We start from the raw sequence: 24,088 nt of genomic DNA on the forward strand, positions 1-24,088 counted from the left end.
TTTACCAAATGGAGTTGACAAGCTGAAATTTACTTCGCAAACTAATTTCAATACGCTACGAAGTCAACTGCAGGGGGATTTGAAGTCGATTTTGGGGCCTCCATCGACTTTTTGAAAATTATTGGAGCCTCAATCAGATTTTTGAAATTAAAATTTCATCAAATGGAGATGGAAAGCTGAAATCTACTCTACAGTCCAATTTTAACACCCTCTGAAGACGACTTCAGGTAGGTTCAAATCATTTTGGAGCCTCCATCGACTTTTTGAAAATTGCCGGCGCCTCCAGTAGTTTTTTGAAACTTGAAATTCCCGCAACATTTTACCAAATGGAGTTGACAAGCTGAAATTTACTTCGCAAACTAATTTCAATACGATATGAAGTCTACTACATGGTGGTTTCAAATGGTTTCAAATGGTTTTGAAGCTTCCAGCTACTTCTTGGAAATTTCAATTTCCAAAAAACACCAAACGACCTCTCAAAAAGTGGCTGGAGGCTCCAAAACGACTTGAAATTCACCAGCAGACGACTTCGTAGCGTATTAAAATTAGTTTGCAGAATGAATTTTGACTTTTCATCTCCGTTTGATGAAATTTTTAGGAAATTTAAGTTTCAAAAATCTACGGGAGGCTCCAGTAATTTTCAAAAAATCGCTGGATGCTCCAAAACGACTTGAAATAACCCTGCAGTTGACTTCGTAGCGTATTGAAATTAGTTTGCAGAATAAATTTCAGCTTTCCAGCTCCATTTTGGTGAAATTTTGTGGTAATTTCGAGTTTCAAAAATCTGCTGGAGGCTCCAGGACTGCTCAAAACAGTTTGAAACAGTTTCCAATCGATTTGGCATGTCAAAAATAGGGTGTATCTCAAATTTAAGCGTTCTTGGTCAATTTGGTAAAATTTTGATTTTTTCCCCTCATTTTTGGCCTAAATTTGACTTTCAAAAATTTACTAAAAATCGAAAAACGCACTTTAGCACTTGAAATTTTGACGGGTGATGGATTTTTGCATGATCTTTCGATGTACCTTTGTACGGTTGAAAAATTTCAAAGGGCTAGAAATGTTCCTTAGGACTCCTCCTTTAAGAGAAAAGTTGTCCCGGAGGATCGACGGGGGGGGGGCAATTTATCCTTAAGCGGGCTCCTCGACTAATATTGCGATTCAAAAAATAAATCAATTCGGCGCCTGAGTGATCGAGAGGTTCCCTTATTGCAAGCCTCAGTTCACTAAAAACTTCGCGAATATGCCAAAAATATGGCTCGAGTCTTGAGACGAAGGTACTTCCCACATTCCTCATGCGATTTATGGGGCCTTTGCGACAAAAAGGATTAATTGCGAAAACATTCCAACTTCATAAGCCACTCGTACAAGGCTCACGTCAGGTATATCTAAGGTGTAAATTTTTATCTCTAATGTACGATGGCACTTGGGGTAATAAATTTGCAAAGTCTTTACAACGACCTCCTCACATGTGTTTAATTTCCACGTGAAATATTCGAACGAAAATAAGGACACAGCTCTGACGTTTTATTATCGTTTTACAAATTCTCACTTTTTATCACTCGTCGTCGCTACAAAGTATAGGTGTTTTCCTTCGATACGCCAACGAGTTTTCAAGTACTTACCTACGTTGCAAATAAACACTTGTAACAGAAATACGAGTCTAGTGGAGTTTTTTCATGCGTTTACGAGGCATTCGATGACTTTTCATTTAAAAAATATCGATTTGAAATTTTGTTTGATGTGGATTTAATAAAATATAAAAAGCTCGATAGGATTGCGAAAAAAAGAGCAGTTCGTCAGGACTTTATACGCGAGGTTATTTTTTTTTTACCTTAATCAACATGGCTAGTTGATTTGGTTTATTTACATTTTGAGTTTTTTTTTTCAATATATCTCTGTTATCTTTGTATGCGCGAGTTGTTCCGGAAAGTTTTTTTTTTTTACTCTTTCACAAAACGCTTTGATGGTGGTGCTGTTGTGCGAGTTTATAACGAGTATAGTACGTATATATATGTAAAAAGTTATACGGAACCAAATTAATGGTCTATTAAAAGGTGTAATCTGAATTTATAATTCATTTTAATATAAACGTTATTTAAAATGTTTATTCCACGAGCGACTATTTCAATAGCGAGCATAACTCAGCCGAGCTAAGCTTACGTTGAATAAAAGTGCCTACTGCCTCCTCTACCTCCAGAGCACCAGCATCATCAGCAGTATCACAGCATCGCTGGCTGTAGCTGCGTGAAATCTGCATAGTCAACTTTTTACGTCGTGTAAATTGGCCTTCTCTTCGTCCTCATTTTCGGTATGTGTATACAGGAAAAAAAGCTCCAACGCCAGACACGAAGAGCATTTTCGTTATACGAAGCGTAATTAAAAAAGTTTTCTTTTTTTTTTAAATTATAGTACTCTAGTGCGTTATTAAATTTTACTTAAAATGATTTTAACGATAAAACAAGGAGAAATTCAAGGTAATCAGGAGTACGCGGCGTGGACGAAGAAAAAATATTTTAGCTTTTTAGGTATTCCGTACGCGGAGCCTCCAATAGGCGATTTACGATTCAAGGTATAACTTTTTAAGCTTTTACTATTACGAGCTTTTATATGATATAGAAATTATTAAAGGCTTACGAGTATATACTTCGCTGTATAATGTACTATATAGGGCTAGGGCAACGAATCGAGTTGAAATTGATATATCTATACCTTTTGTAGCCTCCGGTGGAAGCCAAAAATTGGCATGGTGTGTTTAAAGCGAACAAAGAAGGAGGCCAGTGTTATCAAACGACATTCGAAAAGACCGCCGTTTATGGTACAGAAGATTGCTTGTATCTAAACGTTTTCATCCCCGAGGTAAAAACTTTATACGTATATTTTACGCATTCGCGCCAAGTCGAGCTATAGGTACCTATAGAGGTACATTTACAAAGATATCTTTTGCGAATGCTACGAGTGATTCGGTATGTCTTTTATATGATGGTATTTTCGTATATGTTTCAGTGGCCGGATAACGAAACTAAGCGAGCGGTTATGCTGAATGTGCACGGAGGCGGTTTTTGCTCATTTTCTGGATCTCCTCTGACGTCTTCGGCGGATCATTTGATGAATTACGATGTCATTTTGGTTACGTTTAATTACCGTCTGCATGTGCTGGGTGAGCTGAGTGGTTTGTTTTGGGAGATGTGATTGGAGGGGTGATGGGCGTTATTTGACGTTTTATAGGGCTGCCTAGGGCTTTGAAATTTGAAATTTTTATGATGGTGCTGTAGAAATGTGACGTACTTGTAATAGGGGAGAGACGCCAAATATGGAATGTTGCCTAATATGGAATGCGACAATATCTCGAATGTTTATCATCGAAATCTACCGGCGATGGTCAGAATCGATTAAGCTAGTGAAATAACCAGGCTATACGAGTTTTGGTGGTGATCCGTAAAGTTATCTGTGTTTAATTGACAAAAATGTGATTTGATAACAAAAAAATTTTTCTGTGAAAAATTTTGAATTGAAAAATTTTAGCAGAAAATTGTGCGAAAACATTTGTATGAAGATAGCTTCTAGAAGTGAAAAGTGAGTACTTTCAGAATATTTCATCAGTTTTTCTCGAAAGCTGCAAATAAAAAAGTTATGATCGTTTTTTATTCAGATTCTTTGGGTAGCCTATTATGGAATATGTTGTGTTTCTTATTTTTTAAGTATTCTTTCGATCACACATGTTCAAAACGTTAGTAATTATGCATCTTAGATGTATTTTAGGTCTCAAGTCGAATAAATTTGATGAAATACGCAATTTTATCCATTAATTTTTGAACAATTTTTTTTTTCAAATGTCAGATAATTTCACATTTTAAATTGATTAAAATGATTAAAATGTGAATTTTGTTATTGTAGTCAAAGGTTTTAATTACTTATTACATTTCAAGTCAAAATAAATTCATTTAAATACGTATTTTTGAGAGTAATTTTTGAAAAAAAAACTATTCCATATTTGGGGACCATTTTTTCAAAGTCCAAAAATGACACTTTCTACAAAAAAGGGAGTGGGGGGAAAAGTTTTTGGTTTTGAGAACTGAGCTTTTGGAGGGTGAAACTAGAGGGTTGCAGCTACCCATTGGTTGTTTGAGATCACCCTTAAGTTGATTTGGGGCTGAGCAATCTCAATTTTAAAGATGGTATTCCATATTTGGCGTCTCTCCCCTACCTAATTCCATTCTTGATTAATCGACAGGTTGCTAGTTGATCCTGAGCATGAACTTTGGTGTGATGTTCTACATATATTGATAGTACGCCCACCCCCTGCTAGCCTACTCAAAAAAAAACCTGAACCCTGATCAAAATTGTTCAACTGAGAAGCAAAAAAATTATTTGAATTTATCAGAAAATGCTCGTAAATTTCACATTGGTGGAGCATCTGATCCGCCCAACAATTTTTAGCTCTTTGAATTTACTATCCACAGGCCTTTATTTTGCATGCTGGATGGAATATTTTTTTTAGAATTTGGACGTGGAAAATATTGACTCTGATCAGGTCCCTAAACCTGGCCCATTCGATTTGAATTAAGGGAGAATATTCGAATCGTATCTGATCTCATCAGAATTAGTCAGATCAAATTTTATCAAAAAAGTGTCCAGATCTGATCAAAATCGATCAGACACCTATTCCTTGTTGTATCTAATAAGATCAGAACTAATGTAATCCAATTAAAGCTCTGATCATAATTAAATCTGATCAGATCGAAATGAATTATGAGTGATCTGATCCAATCAAAAGGTTTCCCCATCGAGCCTGGTCAGATCTAATCTGATCAAAACTACGATCTAATCTGATCCAAATAGATGTAATCCAATCAAAATTCTGATGTGATCTAATCTGAATAGATCACATTAGATCAAACTGATCTAATAAAACTTTTTCGACCAGATATAATCAGGATTCCTCTGTATGATCATCTGATCTGAATTCTGATACAATCTGAATAAATCTAATCAGCAATCGAATCTGATATAATCTGAACTGAATTAGATCCGGTCATGTCGTCTGATCTGATCAAACTAGTCTGATCAGATGAAATCAGCTTTCCTCAATTGGATCTGATCTGATCTGAACAGAGCAGATCTATCAAAACTCTGATTTATCTGATCTGAACAGATCTAATTTGATCAGAATTATGGTCTGATATGGTCAAATTATTCTGATCAGCAGCAGCCAGCTTTCCTCAATTGGATCTGATATGATCTAAACAGATCAGTCCTATCAAAACTCTGATTTATCTGATATGAACAGATCTAATTTGATCAGAATTATGATCCGATATTGCCAAATTAGTCAGTTCAGAAGCAATCAGTGTTACTCAATTGGATCTGATCTGATCCAAACAGAGCAGTCCTATTAAAACATTGATTTATCTGATCTGATATGGTCAAATTATTAATCTGATCAGAAGCAATCAGCTTTCTTCAATTGGATCTGATGTGATCTAAACAGAGCAGTCCTATCGAAACATTGATTTATCAGATCTGAACAGATCTAATTTGATCAGAATTATGATGTGATATTGCCAAATTAGTCTGATCAGAAGCAATCAGTTTTACTCAATTGGATCTGATCTGATGTGATCTGATTTGATCTAAACAGAGCAGTCCTATCAGAACATTGATTTATCAGATCTGATATGGTCAAATTAATCTGATCAGAAGCAATCAGGCTTACTCCATTGGATCTGATCTTATCTGATCTGATCTAAACAGAGCAGTCCTATCAAAACTTTGATTTATCAGATCTGATATGGTCAAATCAATCTGATTAGAAGCAATTAGCTTTACTAAATTGGATCTGATCTAATCTAAACAGAGCAGTCCTATCAGAACTCTGATTTATCTGATCTGAACGTCTATCTTGATCAGACTTATGATTTGGTATAGTGAAACTAATCTGATCAGAAGCAATCAGCTTTCATCAATTGAATCTGATGTGATCTGAACGATGCAGTCGCATCAAAAATCTTGATTTATCTGATCCGAACAGATCTTATTAGATCAGAATATTATGATCGGATATGGTCAAACTGATCTGATTTGATGCAATCACTCAATCAGGTTTCCTCCATTGGATATCAGCAGACTTAAACAGACATAAGTTTATCAAAATTCTGATCCAATCTGATCTGAACAGATCCTATTTGACCTTCTCTGATTTGATAAGATTTTGCCTAATGATTTTATCTGATGAAACGTGTCGATGTACTGAACAGATCAATTTCGTTCCGTGGGCCTGATCAGACTTTTGATCAAAACTAGATATTATTTGATTACGCACATCCAGTCAGATCAAATGATTAGGTTTCTCTTATTGAGTCTGATCAGATTTGAACAAACCTAATCAGATCAGAACTCTGATTTTATCAGATTTGATTGAGGAAACGTTTGTACCAGGCCAGATCTGATTTGATCAAATAGGTCTGATCATATTCCATCAAATCGATCAGATGTGACACAAAATTCCCTTCATTGGATCTGATCAAATTTGAACAGATCTAATTCGATTAAAATCATGATCTGATTGAGATATCTGTATGAATAAATTTGAATGGAACAAATAAACATCTGGATCTTTTCTGACCAGATCCAATCACTTTACACTAGGTTTCATTGTTGCTAGATTGGCTCATTCTGATCAAGTCCATTTCAAACTATCGAGTGTTGAATCACACGTCATGATAAATATTTTAAATTTTCATTTTTTGTTTTATGGAGATTTTGACAGGTCACATTAGGTATGTAATTTGAAGCAATGAAGCAAAAATAAAAATAAATTTGAAGCATGAGGTTTGAATTCGAATAATGTTCTTCTTCTTTAAGGTGCTTATCAAAAAATTCCAGAGTGAGCTGGTATCTTTTAGATGGTTGGGTCAATTTGGGAAAATACCTCGAAGGAAAAAAAAATTTAATTTTTCAGATTTATGGCATTGAAATAATTAGTAACATACTTATTGATGACTGGTTTTTAATCTTCCTTTCTATCGTAGACATGAAAGTTGTTGGTACTCACCTGAAACAAAACAAATAAAATAATTCGATTAATTGATTGTCTATTATAAGAAATTTTAACCAAAACAAAAAATTACAACATGCCCAAAACATGCGTTTGCTCCACAATCTTACAAAAACTAAAAATGAGAGCAGGAAGAACATGCAGCAAGACCATACTAGGGTTTCCAGCATTTAAAGAATTTTAAACAAAAAAAGATCCAGGAATTTTGCTCTGATGGAAAAGACAAAGAAATGTCAAAGAATTCTGCAATTTTTACTCCAGGTATTTATCTTCTTGTGTCTGTATCAAAAGATGCGAAACGTTTTGAAAATTGAGTTTTTCCATCTACTTCTACAACAACTTTTCAAAAATGTAAAAAAAAACGTGTGGTTCAAAAATTTTTCTCTAAAAAAGTCTACATTAAATTAATTTTTACGAGATATTTTCAAAATGCTTATTATGGAGGTACATGACGCGTATTGTGAAGCTCGGGAGGCAAATAATAAAAAAAAAATGGATTGAAATGAGGGGTGAGGGGGGAGGGAGTTACCAGCACAAAAAAGTTCCAAAATATGGTGTGACATTTCGATTTCTACCGATTTAAGGATGTAGAATTCGAAAATATATATATTTATTTGAAACACAACTCCTCGGTGCCCTTCTAGCTTCCAAATTTTCAGAAAAATGTGGGTAAAAAAATTTGAAAAAATATGGAGTGATACGTATGTTGATTTTTAGGAGGAAAGGGATTAATGAAAAAGAAAACAATTTGTCTCAAAATAACTTTTCATCCTTTTTTTTCAAAATTTGGAAGGCATCAATGGTAAGTTAATGAAGGGCAGGGGCTTCTGAAGGGTCTTACATCCTGTTTTAAAATTCTAACCTTGTTTGGGGCACAAGTGAAGGGGAGGGGAGGTAAAGAGTCCGAGTCAAAAAATCTATAATTTCAAAAATACAATGATTGAAAGTTCAAATTTTGTGGACATTTCATTTCAAAAATCTGCTGAAGGCTTTAGAATTGCTCAAAACTGTTCAAAACTGTTTCTAATCGTTTCGAGTGGGTGAGAATAGGTTGCCATACTACCTAAACACCAAATTTCAGATTTCTGATTTAATTTGCCAAAATATTGATTTTTTTTCACTTTTGATTTTCAGAAATTCGCCAAAAATCAAGAAATGCATCTTTGAACCCTAAAATTTCGGCTGATGATGTATTTGTGTATTCTCTTTTGATTTAGGTTTGTTTGATTGAAAAATGTTTCTTCCAGTTGGGAAACCTCCCTTGTTAGGTACCTAGTTGTACTTGCTGTGTTACCAGCAGGAAAAATATTTAGGCTGTTTTCAAAACACCCAGAATCAACGAGTTCGATGGTTTTAAAACCACCCCTATCTATCTCCCTAGTATTGAATTTTTCCAAATATTTGTTCGCAGAAAGCCTTTGAAAGAATCAAAACTGGTATCTACAGAGCCTGTAAGCTCCATTCTCTCGTTACACCTCCACCGCCTCCGCCTTCCTTTCAAGCTGACTGTTTTGCAGACCTTTTTGCCACCTTTGATAATCCGCAATAAATCATCATATTCTACCTACACCAACACAATACACACCTACCTACCTACAAAGCATGTAGACGCGTTGGTGAAAAAAGAATTGGAATTCGTATAGTCCGCATATTTCGTCAAATCGAACCGCATCGTGTACTAATCCGGCATATCGTATCTATCTACATTTAAATAGAGCTGTGCGGTAAAACGAGTCGAGTTTAAAATTAATTTAGCCCGTACATGGTGTGAAAATCCGCCAATAAATCAGTTATTGCCATCGAACGCAAAATGATATCCGCAGACGTTTACACGGCGGGCGCATTTGAGCGCGGCTCAGCCCCGGTAATAAATAATTGTCGTACGCTGTCCCAAAAACGTACAATTTTTTCACTTTCGCAGACGAGTTGCGAATTTGAAAAACGACAGAGACGAAACTCTTGCGGCATATTTAACGCGATAGGGGTAGGAAAAATTAGTATTGGGAGATGGTTTTTGCATATACCCTTCTGCATACGATAGGTGGTAGGGACATGGATATTCTTACGGAAAAGATTCCTTTGAGGGTGCAAATGATGACGCATTCGAGTCGTCGCGTAATACAAAACGTTTCGCACCATCATTTATTTTACGTAGTTAACGCTCGACAGCCCTTCTCTTTTAAGACTAGGGGATCGAAAGTGGAAAAAATATCGAATAGTCGAATCGATTTTGTTGTATTACGTAGCGAGAAAGTGAAATTTTCCAAGGCCTGGGGTTGGGGTTTTGTTTGGGTAAATAAGAGAAGAGATGTTTTTGGTAACTGCGTAGTAGTAAAGATGAGGTTGATTGATGTAAGTCGTTTTCGTCGTTGTCGTCGTGTTACAGGATTTTTAAATCTCGGCTTGCCAGAGTGCGCTGGAAATATGGGCTTGAAAGATCAACTGATAGCGTTCCGATGGGTAAAGGAGAATATAGAATATTTTGGCGGCGACCCAAATAATATCACGTTATTTGGACAGAGTGCCGGCGCTTCTTCTATTCATTTGCATATGATGTCGCCGTTATCGCATGGTAAAATATTTGCCAGTGTAAAATGACGAGCAATCGAACGTGTGGTGGTCGGATGTACGACGCTATCTAAATCTATTCATTCATTCATTCATCCATCCATATTGTATCGATAGCTCAGTCATATAGGTACATAGGACGCGGAGATATTTTTTTATCACACCTGAAAGTTGTTTACGCGTATGGCTTCGTTTCAGATTTATTTCATAAATGCATCCTACAAAGTGGTTCCGCTTTGAGCTCGTGGAGCTTCAGCGATTCGCCCGAAGAACGTGCCTTTGAACTGGGACGTATCCTCGGCTTCCATGGTAACGATAAGCGAGAGCTGTTGGAATTTTTAAAAAGTACCCCGGTGCGCGACTTAAGCATGGCTAATGAGTCTTTGCGAAATGAGCTGAAAAAGGTATATCTACCTAATACTTTATACGTTATAGAGAAGGGATATTCAACATCTCTAGTTCTCAGCAGTACACCTGACGTGAAGTCTAAAAAGTGCATATTTTTTATTAATTAGTACGTACTGTAACGAGCTCGTCGAATGCAACGACATGATTTTTTTGTTGATTGTTTAAACGAGTTTTGAAGTTAGTTCCTCCTTGCAAATACTTATTACTAAAAATGTTGTCAAAACGAAAAATTTGGAAGCGAATTTAACCCTTTAAGACCCTAAAAGAATTTGACGGATGAAAATTGAAAAATTTCATTAGGTGTAGGAGAAGGAGTACAACTTTGTTAAAACAGATTTTTTTTAAATTGAGATTTACTCAAGGGGTCGAAAGTAGCTCAAAAAGTCACCCTTGATGTAAAAACTCCCCAAAATTTCGAAAAAAATACCTACATGATAATTATGGGTCAAAAATACATCCAAAAATATTTTATCTTGTAATTTTCATTGTTAGTGATAATGGCATAAAATAAGTTGAAAAACGCAATTTTGAGGGGTAAATATGAAGGGGGAGGGGATTGAAAATTCTCGTAGGTATACCTCTGTTGTTCACCACACCACGCTAGAGAATATTCATCAAAAAAAATTTGAATGCAATTATGGTGTTCTCAAAAAAATATCCAAGTTTGAGAGCGCGCGATAGATGAAGTTTTCTCACGGTAGTGCCGTGGAACAGTGTTGACAAAACGCGCGGTAGTACGGGAGATACATGTTTTCTTTCAAACTTTATTTTTTTGACCATGTTGCACTCCACTTTGGGACCTTGGGAGAATTATATGTTATACCTTAGGGTATGAGCAAGTTTTGAAAAAAAATTCAGCCATGTCACCCCCCCCCCCCCAATTTTTTTCTGTTCCCCTTCAAAGTTTTCAATCCCCTGAAAAACTAAGAAAATGGAAGGGAAAATTGTCAAAAAATCACTGTGTGTACCCCTATATGATGTACACAATCTGTGAAAATTTCAAAATTTTTCATCAATCCCCCTCCGAGAAACAAACCTTTGAAGTTTTGATGTTTAATAGGGGGCAGTTTCTCCGAAAGGGGAGGGGGTGAGAGGTCAAACATTTTTTTAGGGAGTTTTTACATCAAGGGTGACTTTTTGAGCCACTTTCAACCCCATATGGATCAGGGGCCATTTCACCCATCTTATAGGGGAAGGCCCTTTCATTTTGGAATTTGAGGAAATGCTCAAAATGAGCATTTTTTCTATCCCGATTTCTGATGTAAATTTTCGATGAAGCTATACGAAAATTTTCCGAAAAGTCTCTCTAGGTAATACCAACATAAAAATCAGAAAATTTTGAATACGGTAATCTAAAAGCTAGAATAATAACAGATAAAACAGGAAGATATTTTGCGGTTAAAAAAGGGGTAAAGCAAGGAGACCCTCTCTCACCTGTGTTTTTTATTAGTGCCCTGGAAGTTATTTTCAGACAATTTGAAGACAAATGGAAAAATAAAGGAATTTTGATAGGAGGGGAAAGGATTACAAATTTGAGATTTGCTGACGATGTAACCCTAGTATCTGAGTATATAAAAGAGTTGAAACAGATGATTAGCGACCTTAATGAAGAAGGAAAAGTAGCAGGGCTAAATATAAACATGACCAAAACAAAAATACTGACCAGAGATACTGTAACCAATATAAAAATAGGAAATGAGAACATAGAAAAAGTAATGGAAGCAGTTTACTTGGGTCAAACAATAGCTTTTGAAAATAGTACAGAGAAAGAAGTAAACAGAAGGATAACACTAACATGGAGGAAGTACTGATCTCTGAAGCATATATTCAAAGGTTCATTTTCAAATTATCAAAAAAGCCAAATTTTCAACTCTCGTGTTGTCCCAACCCTAACGTATGGATCTCAGACTTGGGCCCTTACAAATAAGTTATTAAAAAGAATCGAAGTGACACAAAACGCAATGGAAAGATCTATGCTAAACGTAAAATTACAAGATAAAATAAAAATAAAAAGTATCAAAAGAAAATTAGAACACAATCTTAATATGGTTCACTTGATCAGACGAAAAAAATGGAACTGGGCAGGCCATGTTGGGAGAATGAGGGATGAGAGATGGACCTACAAGGTTACCTTCTGGTATCTAGGGCAAAAAACAAGAAGAGCGGGGAGACAGAAGGTGAGATGGGAGGATGATTTTGGTAATTTTTTGGGGCACAAAATGTACGGGAGACTTACTTTAGTAAGACAGGAGTGGGCACGTTTGCAAGAATCCTTCGCCCAATTTCGGGTATAGCGGAGTTGGAGTAAACTGTTAAGTTTATTTTAGTCAACTAATCTGTAATTCTTATGTAATAATTCTGTTAATAAAGGATATTGATTGATTGATTGATATATTACGTCAAAAAATTTTCAAGCTAAAATACATACCTACAAAATTTCGGGAAAAAATAAAAAATGATTTTCTGCACAAGTTGAGACAACATTGACGCAGGGTTTTCAAAATTTTCATGGTATTGAGTAGTAAAAACTGATATGTATTTTTTATAAAGGACCTTCAAACGACCTTGAAACTTGAATAATATCTAAAATCACCAAACTCTATATTTTTGACCAAAAATTCGAGTTTTGAAAATATCCCTAGAAATTTCAAATCGTACTTTCAGGAACACTAAAAATACTCGATTTCAAACTGGAATTTCTGGAATTTCACGTCAATCGCCTAAAATGGTCCCCCCGGTATTGAATTAAGTACCCACCAAAATTACAGTCACTCAAGTTCGATTTTGACCCTTCTTGAACGATTTGAAATTTCTGAAGAAAATTAAAAAATTTCTGGAGGCTTCAGAATGACTCAAAATCAGGTGTAGGAGTTGGATTGAAAAAATTATTCACATTGGTTCACTTTGCTCCAAAAAATTTTTGTTTCATAAAAACAGTGAAAAACTGCTTTCAAAACAGTTTTTTTAAATTTTGTAGAATTTTGAAAATTGTCCAAAAATTCAAAAATGAACCTCAGCATTGATGAAATTTTGGTTACGGCAATTTTAGGACATGCTCTTTCGATCTAGCTCAGTTTCATTCAAATCAACGAGTTTGATGAGCTTGAAGGGTTTCCTGTAAATGAAATTAGAATTATTTTGTGAAAATCATCTACTTCGAATCAAATCTAATAACTAACCCCTCGAAACTGTGCATAAAAATCCTGACAATTACATATACACGCCCAGTATAAAAAAAAATAATAAAAAATAAAAATAAATAAAATTAAAAAATCTACGGATTGCTCCAATACCAATATTTTTATGCGAGAAAAAATAATAATTTAGGAATGAAGCACTTGGTGAAAACATACTTCATATCAGAATCAACCTCCTGAAGTCAAATCTTGACACTTTAGGCTGATTTGAAATTGAAACCTTTTGGGAAACATTGACCTTTGTCTATAATTTTTTAGTACATTTCGAAAATATCAAAATCCATAGTGGATCGTAGAAAGATATTTTCAAGACTTCGATGTAATATTTTTAAACAAAATATTTTAAAAAGCAGGAGGAATTTCCGAAATCGATCATTCCGAAGGTTCGGTTAATTCCAGATCAACTAATACATACATTGAAAATGGTTTTGAAAATTATTTTTCTGTTTTTTGAGTTTGGCAATAGTTACCAAAAAGTTGGTACTACTACATTCCAAAACATTTTCCCAGTTTCAGAAATGATATTTTTCGATGCTATGGTTTAATTAATGCAAAGTACGTACCTACTCGTATTTGGGATGAGAACATTTTCAAAACTCAAATTTATCCAAAAGTTAGTGATTTGTAAGTTTTCAACCGCTTAGTAGAACCCTGAAATGGTCTTAGATTTTGATATTGTCGACACGAAATCTCAATGTACCATCTTTGGAAATGGACCGTTTGTCCTAAAACAGGTTGGATTGGAGTAAGAGAACAAAATACTTCGATTTTTTTTCAAAAATTTCCTCTTTCTGAAGACCCATATTTTCCCTTTTTGAGGTACCACCGAAGCTGAAATTCTTTTTGAGTGACTTTTAACTCAAAATTGAACTTCACACTGAATTTGGTCAAAATCCTCTAACATTTTTTTGTTGCAATCCACCCTATTAATGCACATGCCATTTTTTGTAGAGAATTCAAAGTTCTACAAATTCGACTCTGTTCGTTTTTTGCCTAAGCTCAATATTGAAGGGACTGGAGCATTTTAAAAGTTTGAAAGCATTTAAAACCCTGCACTTTTTGATTTTCGGAATTTTCAAGCTCCTTTAATTTTGAGTTCAGGTAAAATAAATGCTGCTCTAATTGAATCGGTCAGTGCAGAAAGGTAACAAGTCACATTTTTGAAAAAAAATTTTTTTGCGGAAATGGGGGTTTCAAAGTATGGCGGATCGACTGGTGATGTCAGATTTCCGCAAAACTGCCGGGAAAGTGGTATTTGGGCGCAGAAAAAGGGCGGATCCGCATTTATGACTTTTTTGTAAAATTTTTTAAATTCCTTGAAAAATAACTAACATTTTTGAGAAGACCATTTTTTGAAATTTAAGTTAATCTCTGAACTGAAAAAGGATGAAAAAATTAACAACTTCGACAAAAAGTCTTAGAACTCGAGGGGTTTTTGGTCAATTTAAACGGGATAGCAGTCTAAATGATGTACTTAGATGTAGAATCAAGCCCCATTCGTGCCCGAGAAATTTCGAAAGAAATTTTGTCAATTCAGTGCAGAAAGGGTCTAAGTCCCATTTGTTTAGGCAGCAACAGCACTGGCGCACGTGAATATTTTTTTTTGGAAACTGCGCTAAAAGTTGTGTCTTGGGGTCCTCTTTCAATGACCTTAAGCATGTTTACTGAAATTTTTTGATTTTTGAATGAATCAGTTTTTTGTTATTCCTGAAAAACGCAAAAATGGACTTATGCCCTTTCTGCACTGACCGATTCAATTGTAAAATTTAGAATTTTCCGCAAAAAGATCACGTTCATCATTAGCTTACCCCTAAAATTAATGCTCTGAAGCACATTTAAAATTTTCATCAATTTTATTATGAGTGAATACTTCAATTTTAAAAGCGATGTTATCAACACTTTTTGGGATACTAGAGTCGCCGATTTTAATCAAAATTGAAAAAAAAAATTGAATAATATCAACTTATTTATTTCACTCCACTCTTTTCTGAACCTCTCTCCCCTTCGGTGCCCTTTCCAGGCTTCAATTTCAATGAGTTGAAAAAATTTTGAAAATTTTGTGGCATGACATGACATTCTGTCTAGTTCAAGGTCGCAACATCGAATACATTCTGATTTTTTTCTCAATTTGACCTCTCAATGTTTCACCAGTTTACCAATTTGTGAAAATCAGTGTCTGGGAGGAACGAGGAAGAGAGGGGAGGGGAGGGGAGGGGGAGAGGTACAATCAAAATCATGAACAGATTTTCAATCTTGGAAACTTCAAATTTGAGAGAAAAAGGATCTCACCTATATTTTCAAAATAAAAATCTCAGCTGAATTCTAAATTTGCAACAAAAGTTTTTCAAAAAGAGGTTATACAGAAAAACAAAAAATTTGAAAATTTAAAAATTGGCGTTTCCAAAATTGATAAAAAAATCGCACAATAATTTCAGAATTTTTGTTGATTTTGAACTTGCTTCTCTTCCTTTTTTCTCTACCAGAAGATATTAATTAAACCCATCCACTGGAGAGTGCAATTTGAAAAAAAAAATTCCTCATGTACATACCTAATTTTCATACTTCCAGGTCTAGAATTTTTATTCAATACATAAAACTCAAAATTTCAATCTTCGAAAATGATTTGGAGTCTCGCAATAAAGCTCCTTCAGCTCCTTTTTTTCAAAACCTATCATATTTCCGAGGAACAAAAACTCGAAGCATTTCAAAAGAAGTATTAGTAGGTATAATAATAACGCTGCATTCGTGCTTTTCATTATTATCTGCGATAATTTTCCGAGAAGAAAAGCATGAGTTTTTTTTTACCTACCTACTCTGTATCAAATGTACCGAGATATAGGTAGGCAGCTAGGCGTTTCAACGTTGCAAAGACATCGAACGTGGAAAAGGGTTGAAAAAACCCTCGTAACTGGCCCTAGCAATGCTACTGGTATATTTTCTACATTCAACTCGGTCGTCAAAATCCTTTGTTATGTCATTTTTTTGCGCGTTTATTCGCATTTTCCGTCTGACTGCAGAGGTATCTGGACCGGTGAGAGGGACCCGGGTGGAGGAGCCGACCACGGGATATGCATTGTTTATGCAAAACAAACGATGATTTGTATTTAACCAAACTGCTATATAGTTTAGTTACAGAATACCTACCTACGCTTTTATTACGTTGCAAATTAAGTAAAATAGCTAAACTTTTGCGGTTTACTGTAACTGATGGCTACCGCTGTGTATGACTGTTCAACAAACACGCAAAACGTAAACCTCATTACAATTCGTAATTCATATTTAGACAGCTTCAAGTAGTACCTACCTACCTACTACTATGCAGTGTCGGGCGGTTTCGGTTTAATCTGTAAACGGTTGTTTTACCTTTTGCGGTTCGATACAACTTTGCAAAGTCATTTTAATATCAAGCTTTGATCATAGTGTACTCTTATTCGTTGTTTTGCCAAACGTGTTTCTAAAAGAATGCCAATTTCTTTTTTTCTGTTACAGCGTTACCCTGGTAAATCGACATCGTACCCTTTTCTACCCTCCATCGAGATACCTAGTGAAGCAGCTATATTAACCGACCATCCGGAAAAATTATTGAAAAATACTAGAAAAATACCCGTCATCGTTGGCATGAACGATAAAGAAGGTGGAAACATGTTTATGAAAGGTAAGCCCACCACAATCACCGTATATAACTACGAGTACCTATACTACGTTTTTCACATCACAGCGAACAGATTTGCGGCTTCCAAGACTTCGGTGGTCGCTTCCTCGACACCTTTTTACTCTGTTGTGCGAATACAAAACACTAATTAGTCGTCGTCGTGTCCGGTATATAGGGTAAACGCGTTCGAAATACGCAAACACCCTACCTAAGTACTACGTTGTTTCTGGCCAACCTCGAAAACTAATTTCGTCCTTATGCTCCTCAATAAGGTTTGGTGGTAATAATATTTTCTTTGGGTAAGGACGCAACAAAGTACGCTTAATTGTTGCTGCGTTGGTGTTGCTTTGTACAGTAAACGTAGGTACCAATGTTTGGTCAACATTTTACACAATATTCGCCACCGTTTGACTAATTGTAAAAGTTATAATCGACTTGGAAACCAAAATAGTGTGAAAATCTTTGAAAAATTTTACCAACGTTGGTTTCGTTTTAGTTTTTGGACAATTTGGTTGTTTTGAAAGAGGAAAAAGGAGTCATTTCCTGAAATAAACACGACGACCTACTCATTTGATATTTATTTCCATCCTAACCCTTCCAAGAGCTGGGGTGAAATTCATAATTTTCATATCAAAATTGATTGAATTTGGAGGAAATTTGTTTGAGTACGAAGTTGAGAAAAAAATAGATAGAAATTCAAAATTGTAAGTAAAATTCAAAAGGCTTGAACTTTCAAGATGAAAGCTCAAGTTTTCACAATAAGTTTCAAATTCTGAATCTATCAGTAGAAAATTGGAAGGGAAAAAATACGAAAAATTCCATTTTTTATGACAAACCAAATTTCAGAAAAACAATTAAAAGGGTTTCTCTACCTACTTTTGATTCAAATTTGAGAAATTAAAAAGGGAAGCGACATGACATATTGATTGCTACTAATTTGAAGGTGCAAAGCCACAGATTACGGATATCTGCTAATTTTCTTGATTCGATCCCTCTATACATTCTCCCCCTCCCCCCATTCCAAAAATTGAGAAAAAATTACAGAAAATTCAGGACACTTTTCAAATGTTCATGCGAGCTTTCTAGAAAGCTCCAACGATGGAACATACACAAAAATTGAAAAGTTTTAAACCAGGCAAGAAGGTCTATCATTCTCACCTGGAGGAGAGCAGGGAGAGGTCGAATAGTCCAAACCTTGAAAAGACACACCTAGAGTATTCTCAAAACGTACCTAAGTGCCAAATTTAATGCCCCAAATTTCAACGTTTTAATGGCACTTTTTGAAAATCTTCAATTTCAAAAATACGGCTAGAGTCTTCAGAATTGTTTAAAACCTTCTCCGATCGACTCAGCATATTTATGTAATTGAGGTATCAAGAAAAATTTTAGCTTTTCAACTTCACTGGGTAAAATTTTATGGCAATTTAAATTTTAAAAAATCGGTTAGAAGCTCCAGAACTACTCAAAATGGTTGGAAACTGTTTCCAGTCGATTAGATGGCTCAAAAATAAGCCGCAACATACCAAATTTCAGCTTTCTTGGCTAATCTGGTGGCATTTTGATTTTTTCTCCATTTTTGGATCGATTTTTACAAATTCATCGAAAATTGAAAAATGCATCTTAACGCTTCTTGAAAGTGGATAAATATTGCGAATTCCAAAAAATCACGAATAAGTAGCCAAAAATTTACCAAAATTTAGTTTTTTGACATAATTTGCGATATTACAAAAAAAATTGTACTACTTCATTCCAAAAATGAGCACTTGGTGAAAACTGTCGATTTGAAGCCTTTTGGGATACATTGACATTGCCTATAATTTTTGAGATCCTTTTGAAAATACGAAAATCGATTAAAAAGTAGCTAAGAAATATGGGCTTTGTCCACTTTTTGGGGTACCTCATCTTGAAATTTACCTTCTCAGTGAATCGTAGATAGATATTTTCAGTAGGTAGGTATAATTTTTTTTATCAGACTCGAGGTTTTGAATGAAAAACCAACATTTTTTTTTTTTTAAATCTCAACGAATTTCCAGAATTGATCTTTCTTAATGTTCCAGATCAGCTAATAAAGATGAAGTTTGTTTCGAAAAAACAGCCTGAATCTTATCAATTTTTTTTCTATTTCTGAATTTGGCAATAATGGTAAAAAAAATTGGCACCATTGCATTCCGAAATGTTCCTCCAATTTTAGAAATGATATCGTTTGGTATTTTGCCTCAATTAATGCGAAACCTTTGAGAAGAAAATGTTTTTGAAACGTGAATAATTTATTCAAAAATAAGTATGTTTTACATTTTAAATATTCATGAACGAATTCATAAATTTTTTGAAAGAACCATTCGCCAACGAATCGATCAATTCTTTAATTTATGGATCAATTCGTTCGCGAATGATTCACCAAAAATTGAGTAAATGAATCGATTCGTTCGCAAATGAGTCACGTATACGAATCAATTCGTTCGCGAATGATTCACTAAAAATTATTCAATTCGTTCGTGAATGATTCACCTAAAATTGAGTAAATGAATCGATTCGTTCGCGAACGAGTCACTTATACAAACCAACTCATTTGCGAATGATTCACTAAAAATTATTCAATTCGTTCGTGAATGATTCACCTAAAATGGAGTAAATGAACCGATTCGTTCGCGAACGAGTCACTTATACGAACCAATTTGTTTGCAAATGATTCAGTAAAAATTATTCAATTCGTTCGTAAATGATTCACCTAAAATTGAGTAAATGAATCGATTCGTTCGCGAAAGAGTCACGTATACGGATCGATTCGTTCGCAAATGATTCACTAAAAATTATTCAATTTGTTCGTGAATGATTCACCTAAAATTGAGTAAATGAATCGATTCATTCGCGAACGAGTCACTTATACAAATTCAATTCGTTCACGAATGATTTATCAAAACTTGAGTAAATGAATTCATTCATTCGCGAACGAGTCATTTATACGAATCAATTCGTTCGTTCGCGAATAATTCATCAAAAATTGAGTAAATGAATCGATTCATTCGCGAACGAGTCACTCATACGAACCAATTCATTTGCGAATGATTCACTAAAAATTATTCAATTCGTTCGTGAATGATTCACCTGAAATGGAGTAAATTAATCGATTCGTTCGCGAACGAGTCACTTATACGAATCAATTTGTTTGCGAATGATTCGCTAAAAATTAGTCAATTCGTTCGTAAATGATTCACCTAAAATTGAGTAAATGAATCGATTCGTTCGCGAATGATTCACCTAAAATTGATTAAAGGAATCGATTCATTCGCGAATGAGGGAATGAGTAACTTATATGAATCAATTCGTTTGCGAATGATTCATCAAAAATTGAGTAAATGAATCGATTCGTTCGCAAATGAGTCACGTATACGAATCAATTCGTTCGCGAATGATTCACTAAAAATTATTCGATTCGTTCGTGAATGATTTACCTAAAATTGAGTAAATGAATCGATTCGTTCGCGAACGAGTCACTTATACAAACCAACTCATTTGCGAATGATTCACTAAAAATTATTCAATTCGTTCGTGAATGATTTACCTAAAATTGAGTAAATGAATCGATTCTTTCGCGAATTAGTCACGTATACGAATCAATTCGGTCATCAATAATTCACAAAAATTATTCAATTTGTTCATGAATGATTCACCTAAAATTGAGTAAATGAATCGATTCGTTCGCGAATGATTCACTAAAAATTATTCAATTCGTTCGTGAATGGTTCACCTGAAATTGAGTAAATGAATCGATTCATTCGCGAATGAGTCATTTATACGAATAAATTCGTTCGCGAATGATTCATCAATAATTGAGTAAATGAATCGATTCATTCGCGAACGAGTCACTTATACGAACCAATTCATTCGCGAATGATTCACTAAAAATTATTCAATTCGTTCATGAATGATTCACCTAAAATTGAGTAAATGAATCGATTCGTTCGCGAACGAGTCACTTATACAAATTCGATTCGTTCACGAATGATTTATCAATAATTGAGTAAATGAATTGATTCGTTCGCGAACGAGTCACTTATACGAATCAATTCGTTCGCGAATAATTCATCAAAAATTGAGAAAATGAATCGATTCATTTGCGAACCAGTCACTTATACGAACCAATTCATTCGCGAATGATTCACTAAAAATTATTCAATTCGTTCGTGAATGATTCACCAAATTGTCCTTGAAGTGGTTTTTTCCAATTTTTGGAATTTTCAAAAATTCGCCAAAAATTAAAAAATGAACTTTTGAACCTGAAATTGTGGTTAATAGGGTTTTAGGACATGCTCTTTTGATGTACAGCTCGGTTTCGTTCAATTTGGAAAATTTTAATTTAAAAGGCCCCTTTGTAAGAATTATTCAACCAATTTGAGATTACAACACCTGCAATTTCATCCTTCAGATCATCTAAACCTTCACTTTTTCTTGCAGAGCCCAAACTAGTGGAAATCTTAAACAGTCAATTCGGCGATGTAATTAGATTAAATTACGAAACCATGGAAATCACCGAAGAAGGCATCGCAGATTTGAAAAATTATTATTTCCCCAACGGAATAACACCGATTAGAGATAAAAACTCCATTACCGACGTAAGAAACTGATCAACTACCTATTTTATGACGATGAGATGATAAGCAATCTGCAATATCGAACATTATTAAATAAGCACAAACATTGCAGACTACCGTTCTGTATGTCGTGAGTATATTAAATGGTGCGAAGAAGAAAATATATTCGATTGAGAACTGAGGAAAAATATAAAAAAACTGTAAAAGAGTTGAAATTTTCTCTCTCATTTGGTATGAGAAACGCGCATCTCATTACATTATGTAGTATTTTTAAACATGAGCACACACAGAATCGCATCGTCGCTTCTTCGCGAAATGTGTCGTGATGTTTATAGTATGCACACTTTGAAAATTGTGTGAGAGAGAAAAATGTGGTAGGTTGCTGAATGATGTTAGTTCATCTCTTCTTCGCACCAGCTCGTGTATATTTTCTATAGCAGATTTACACGAGGTACGTATGTCGTATATAGGTACCTACGGTAGGTAATAATATCACGAGTAACTTATTATTAAAACGTATATATACTCGTAAGACGTAAACGAGACGTTTACCCGGCTATGTTTTGATGGCAGTTGTACACGGATTTGTATTTCAAGCATTTCTACGATTTAGAAGAGTATTTGGTTGAAGAACCTGGTGCGGTTGCTGTGTACACGTATCAATTTTGTTACAACGGCAGCGTGAATTTGTTTAAGTACTTTTTCGGCAATTATACGGGCGATGTGAAAGGTAGGTATAGCAAGGTACGATGTAGGATAGTAAGCTATCGTAGTTTATCAAACGACAAATGAAAAATTACGCCTAACGGTGAAGGTATCAAATTGTCAACGAAACTAATAAGAAAAGCCGCCCTGAATAATCGCTGCTGTAGATGCCGGTAATGGAATTAGGCAAGGTAAATAAATTGCTTCGCTAGGGTTCATATTTAATAAGCGACAAAGTGCTCTACAATAAACTGCGAATAGTTGGAGGTGTGTTAAATACCATGAAGGACTGCTCTATCGCCAACGCCCGCGCCCGCGCCACCCCGACCTAGTTAATTTCGCTGTCTATACAATTTCTGTGCATTTTAAATGGTTTTCAACGAAACCACATCAGCCCCTCTGGCTCCTGATGCTCTTTCATTAAATGTTGCAAGTTTTTACGCCATAGTGCGCACATCCTTTACTCTACGTTGTCGAAAAATTCCCTCTTGTTTTGGTTTATAAACTCGTATATTATTATGGTCGTTTTTGATAAACGAAGTGAAAAAAATTTCATAACGAAATATTCCGGAAGATGCCTAGATAGGTAATAATTTTTGCGACGAATTTCAGGTGCCATTCACGCCGACGATCATTTTTATTTATTCGGCTCGGATATATTTTTCAAAAACCCTTCGGTTAATTTTACAAAAGACGATGTCCGGGTCACCAATTGTTTATGTGCGATGTGGACGAATTTTGCCAAAACTGGGTACCATAATAACTAAGATTTATTTTTTTACCTCTCTGTTTATTCGTCATATTTATTACCTATTTTTGTACAGTGATCCCAATTCCGACCTGGTACCTGTGACGTGGCATCCCACTACAAAAAATAAACGATGTTATTTGCGAATTGACAAGGATCTTGAAATGAAAGATGGAGCTATTAATGAAGAAAGGTATCAGTTTTGGTGGGATTTGAAGAGGAAAATGGAGCTGCAGATATCGAAAAATGAAAAATTATCGTTGGATTTATGAAATATCTATGCATATGCTGGATAGATGCGTGAATTTAAGGATGTGGTCCTTTTGAAGTGATATTAATTATAATTATTTTGGGTAAGGATGTTATAAAAATCATCAAACCAATATAAAAATACTGGAACGAATGAAAATCATTGAAACGATGAGGTGGGGAGATTAGGGCCAGGTTACCTCAAAATTCTGACAAGGGAATCTTTTGAACTTACACTATCTGATTTGAACGAAACCAAACTAGATCGAAAGAGCATGTCTTGAAACCCCCTTGACCAAAATTTCATATGGTAAAATTCATTTTTGGATTTTTAGCAAATTTTTGATAATTTAAAAAACTTAGAAATGTTGTTTAAAGGTCCAAGGGCAATTATTAAATTTTCTCATGAGACATACATTTTTTTTTTTAGCGAAGTGAACTTATGATTGACGTCATCAAGTTTTGGGCTATTCTGAGGTCCCCAGCAATTTCTTAATTTTCTCCAGAAATTTCAAATCACCCTAGTTGGAAGACCCTAAAATGAACTTTAGGACCTATAACTGTGGGTAATAGCAAGATTTTCGGGGGGGGAGGAGGGGGAGTTCAAGAAGTGAATTTTCGACCAATTTGTTAATTTCAGAAAAAGTTGGAAGAAAAATCAAATTGTTGAACAAGGTTTTTTCCAGGTTTTTTGGGAGGGAGGGGAAGGGAAGGGGGAGGTAGGCAAGTATTGTCTGATGTGTTCTTAGCATCATCTGACTCAAAATTTGACATTTTTAGATACCTACTTTATTTGAAAATTTGATTTTATTACTTTTTCTGGAATTCAGAAGTTGGTCGAAAATTCACTTTTGAACAACACACCTGGAATTTCACTTTTGAAATGTTGAATACCACTAGTTGGAAGTGTTTGGG

General features: G+C 34.9%; 2 protein-coding genes across 4 annotated transcripts in view; one reads left to right on the forward strand and one right to left on the reverse strand.

Annotated features, from left to right (window-relative positions):
• kek2 (kekkon 2) overlaps nucleotides 1-24,088 on the reverse strand; it is a 597,210-nt gene that overhangs the window by 398,055 nt on the left and 175,067 nt on the right. The window lies entirely within an intron of this gene.
• LOC135849343 (esterase FE4-like) lies at nucleotides 1,521-23,326 on the forward strand. 3 transcript variants are annotated; one of them, XM_065369729.1, is made up of 11 exons: nucleotides 1,527-2,308; nucleotides 2,410-2,569; nucleotides 2,719-2,856; nucleotides 3,004-3,157; nucleotides 9,441-9,626; nucleotides 9,821-10,026; nucleotides 16,717-16,882; nucleotides 21,335-21,492; nucleotides 22,045-22,201; nucleotides 22,789-22,927; nucleotides 23,001-23,326. In XM_065369729.1, exons 2-11 carry the CDS (start codon nucleotides 2,441-2,443, stop codon nucleotides 23,194-23,196), a joined length of 1,629 nt encoding a protein of 542 aa, XP_065225801.1. In that variant the 5' UTR covers nucleotides 1,527-2,308; nucleotides 2,410-2,440; the 3' UTR covers nucleotides 23,197-23,326. The 3 variants fall into 3 exon arrangements, with proteins under 3 accessions (XP_065225803.1, XP_065225801.1, XP_065225802.1); XM_065369731.1 differs by lacking the exon at nucleotides 22,045-22,201 and having other exon boundaries at nucleotides 1,521-2,308; nucleotides 23,001-23,164; XM_065369730.1 differs by having other exon boundaries at nucleotides 1,527-2,569.

The sequence above is a fragment of the Planococcus citri genome, chromosome 5, assembly GCF_950023065.1.
Source record: "Planococcus citri chromosome 5, ihPlaCitr1.1, whole genome shotgun sequence".
Classification (NCBI taxonomy): Eukaryota; Metazoa; Arthropoda; class Insecta; order Hemiptera; family Pseudococcidae; genus Planococcus; species Planococcus citri.

Excerpts from the sequence above, each read along its gene's own strand:
- LOC135849343 (XM_065369730.1), top strand. The coding sequence starts at position 2,441 with ATGATTTTAACGATAAAACAAGGAGAAATTCAAGGTAATCAGGAGTAC. Across the intron at positions 16,883-21,334 it reads TGGAAACATGTTTATGAAAG|AGCCCAAACTAGTGGAAATC; the intron begins GTAAGCCCACCA and ends TTTTTCTTGCAG. Across the intron at positions 21,493-22,044 it reads ATAAAAACTCCATTACCGAC|TTGTACACGGATTTGTATTT; the intron begins GTAAGAAACTGA and ends TTTTGATGGCAG.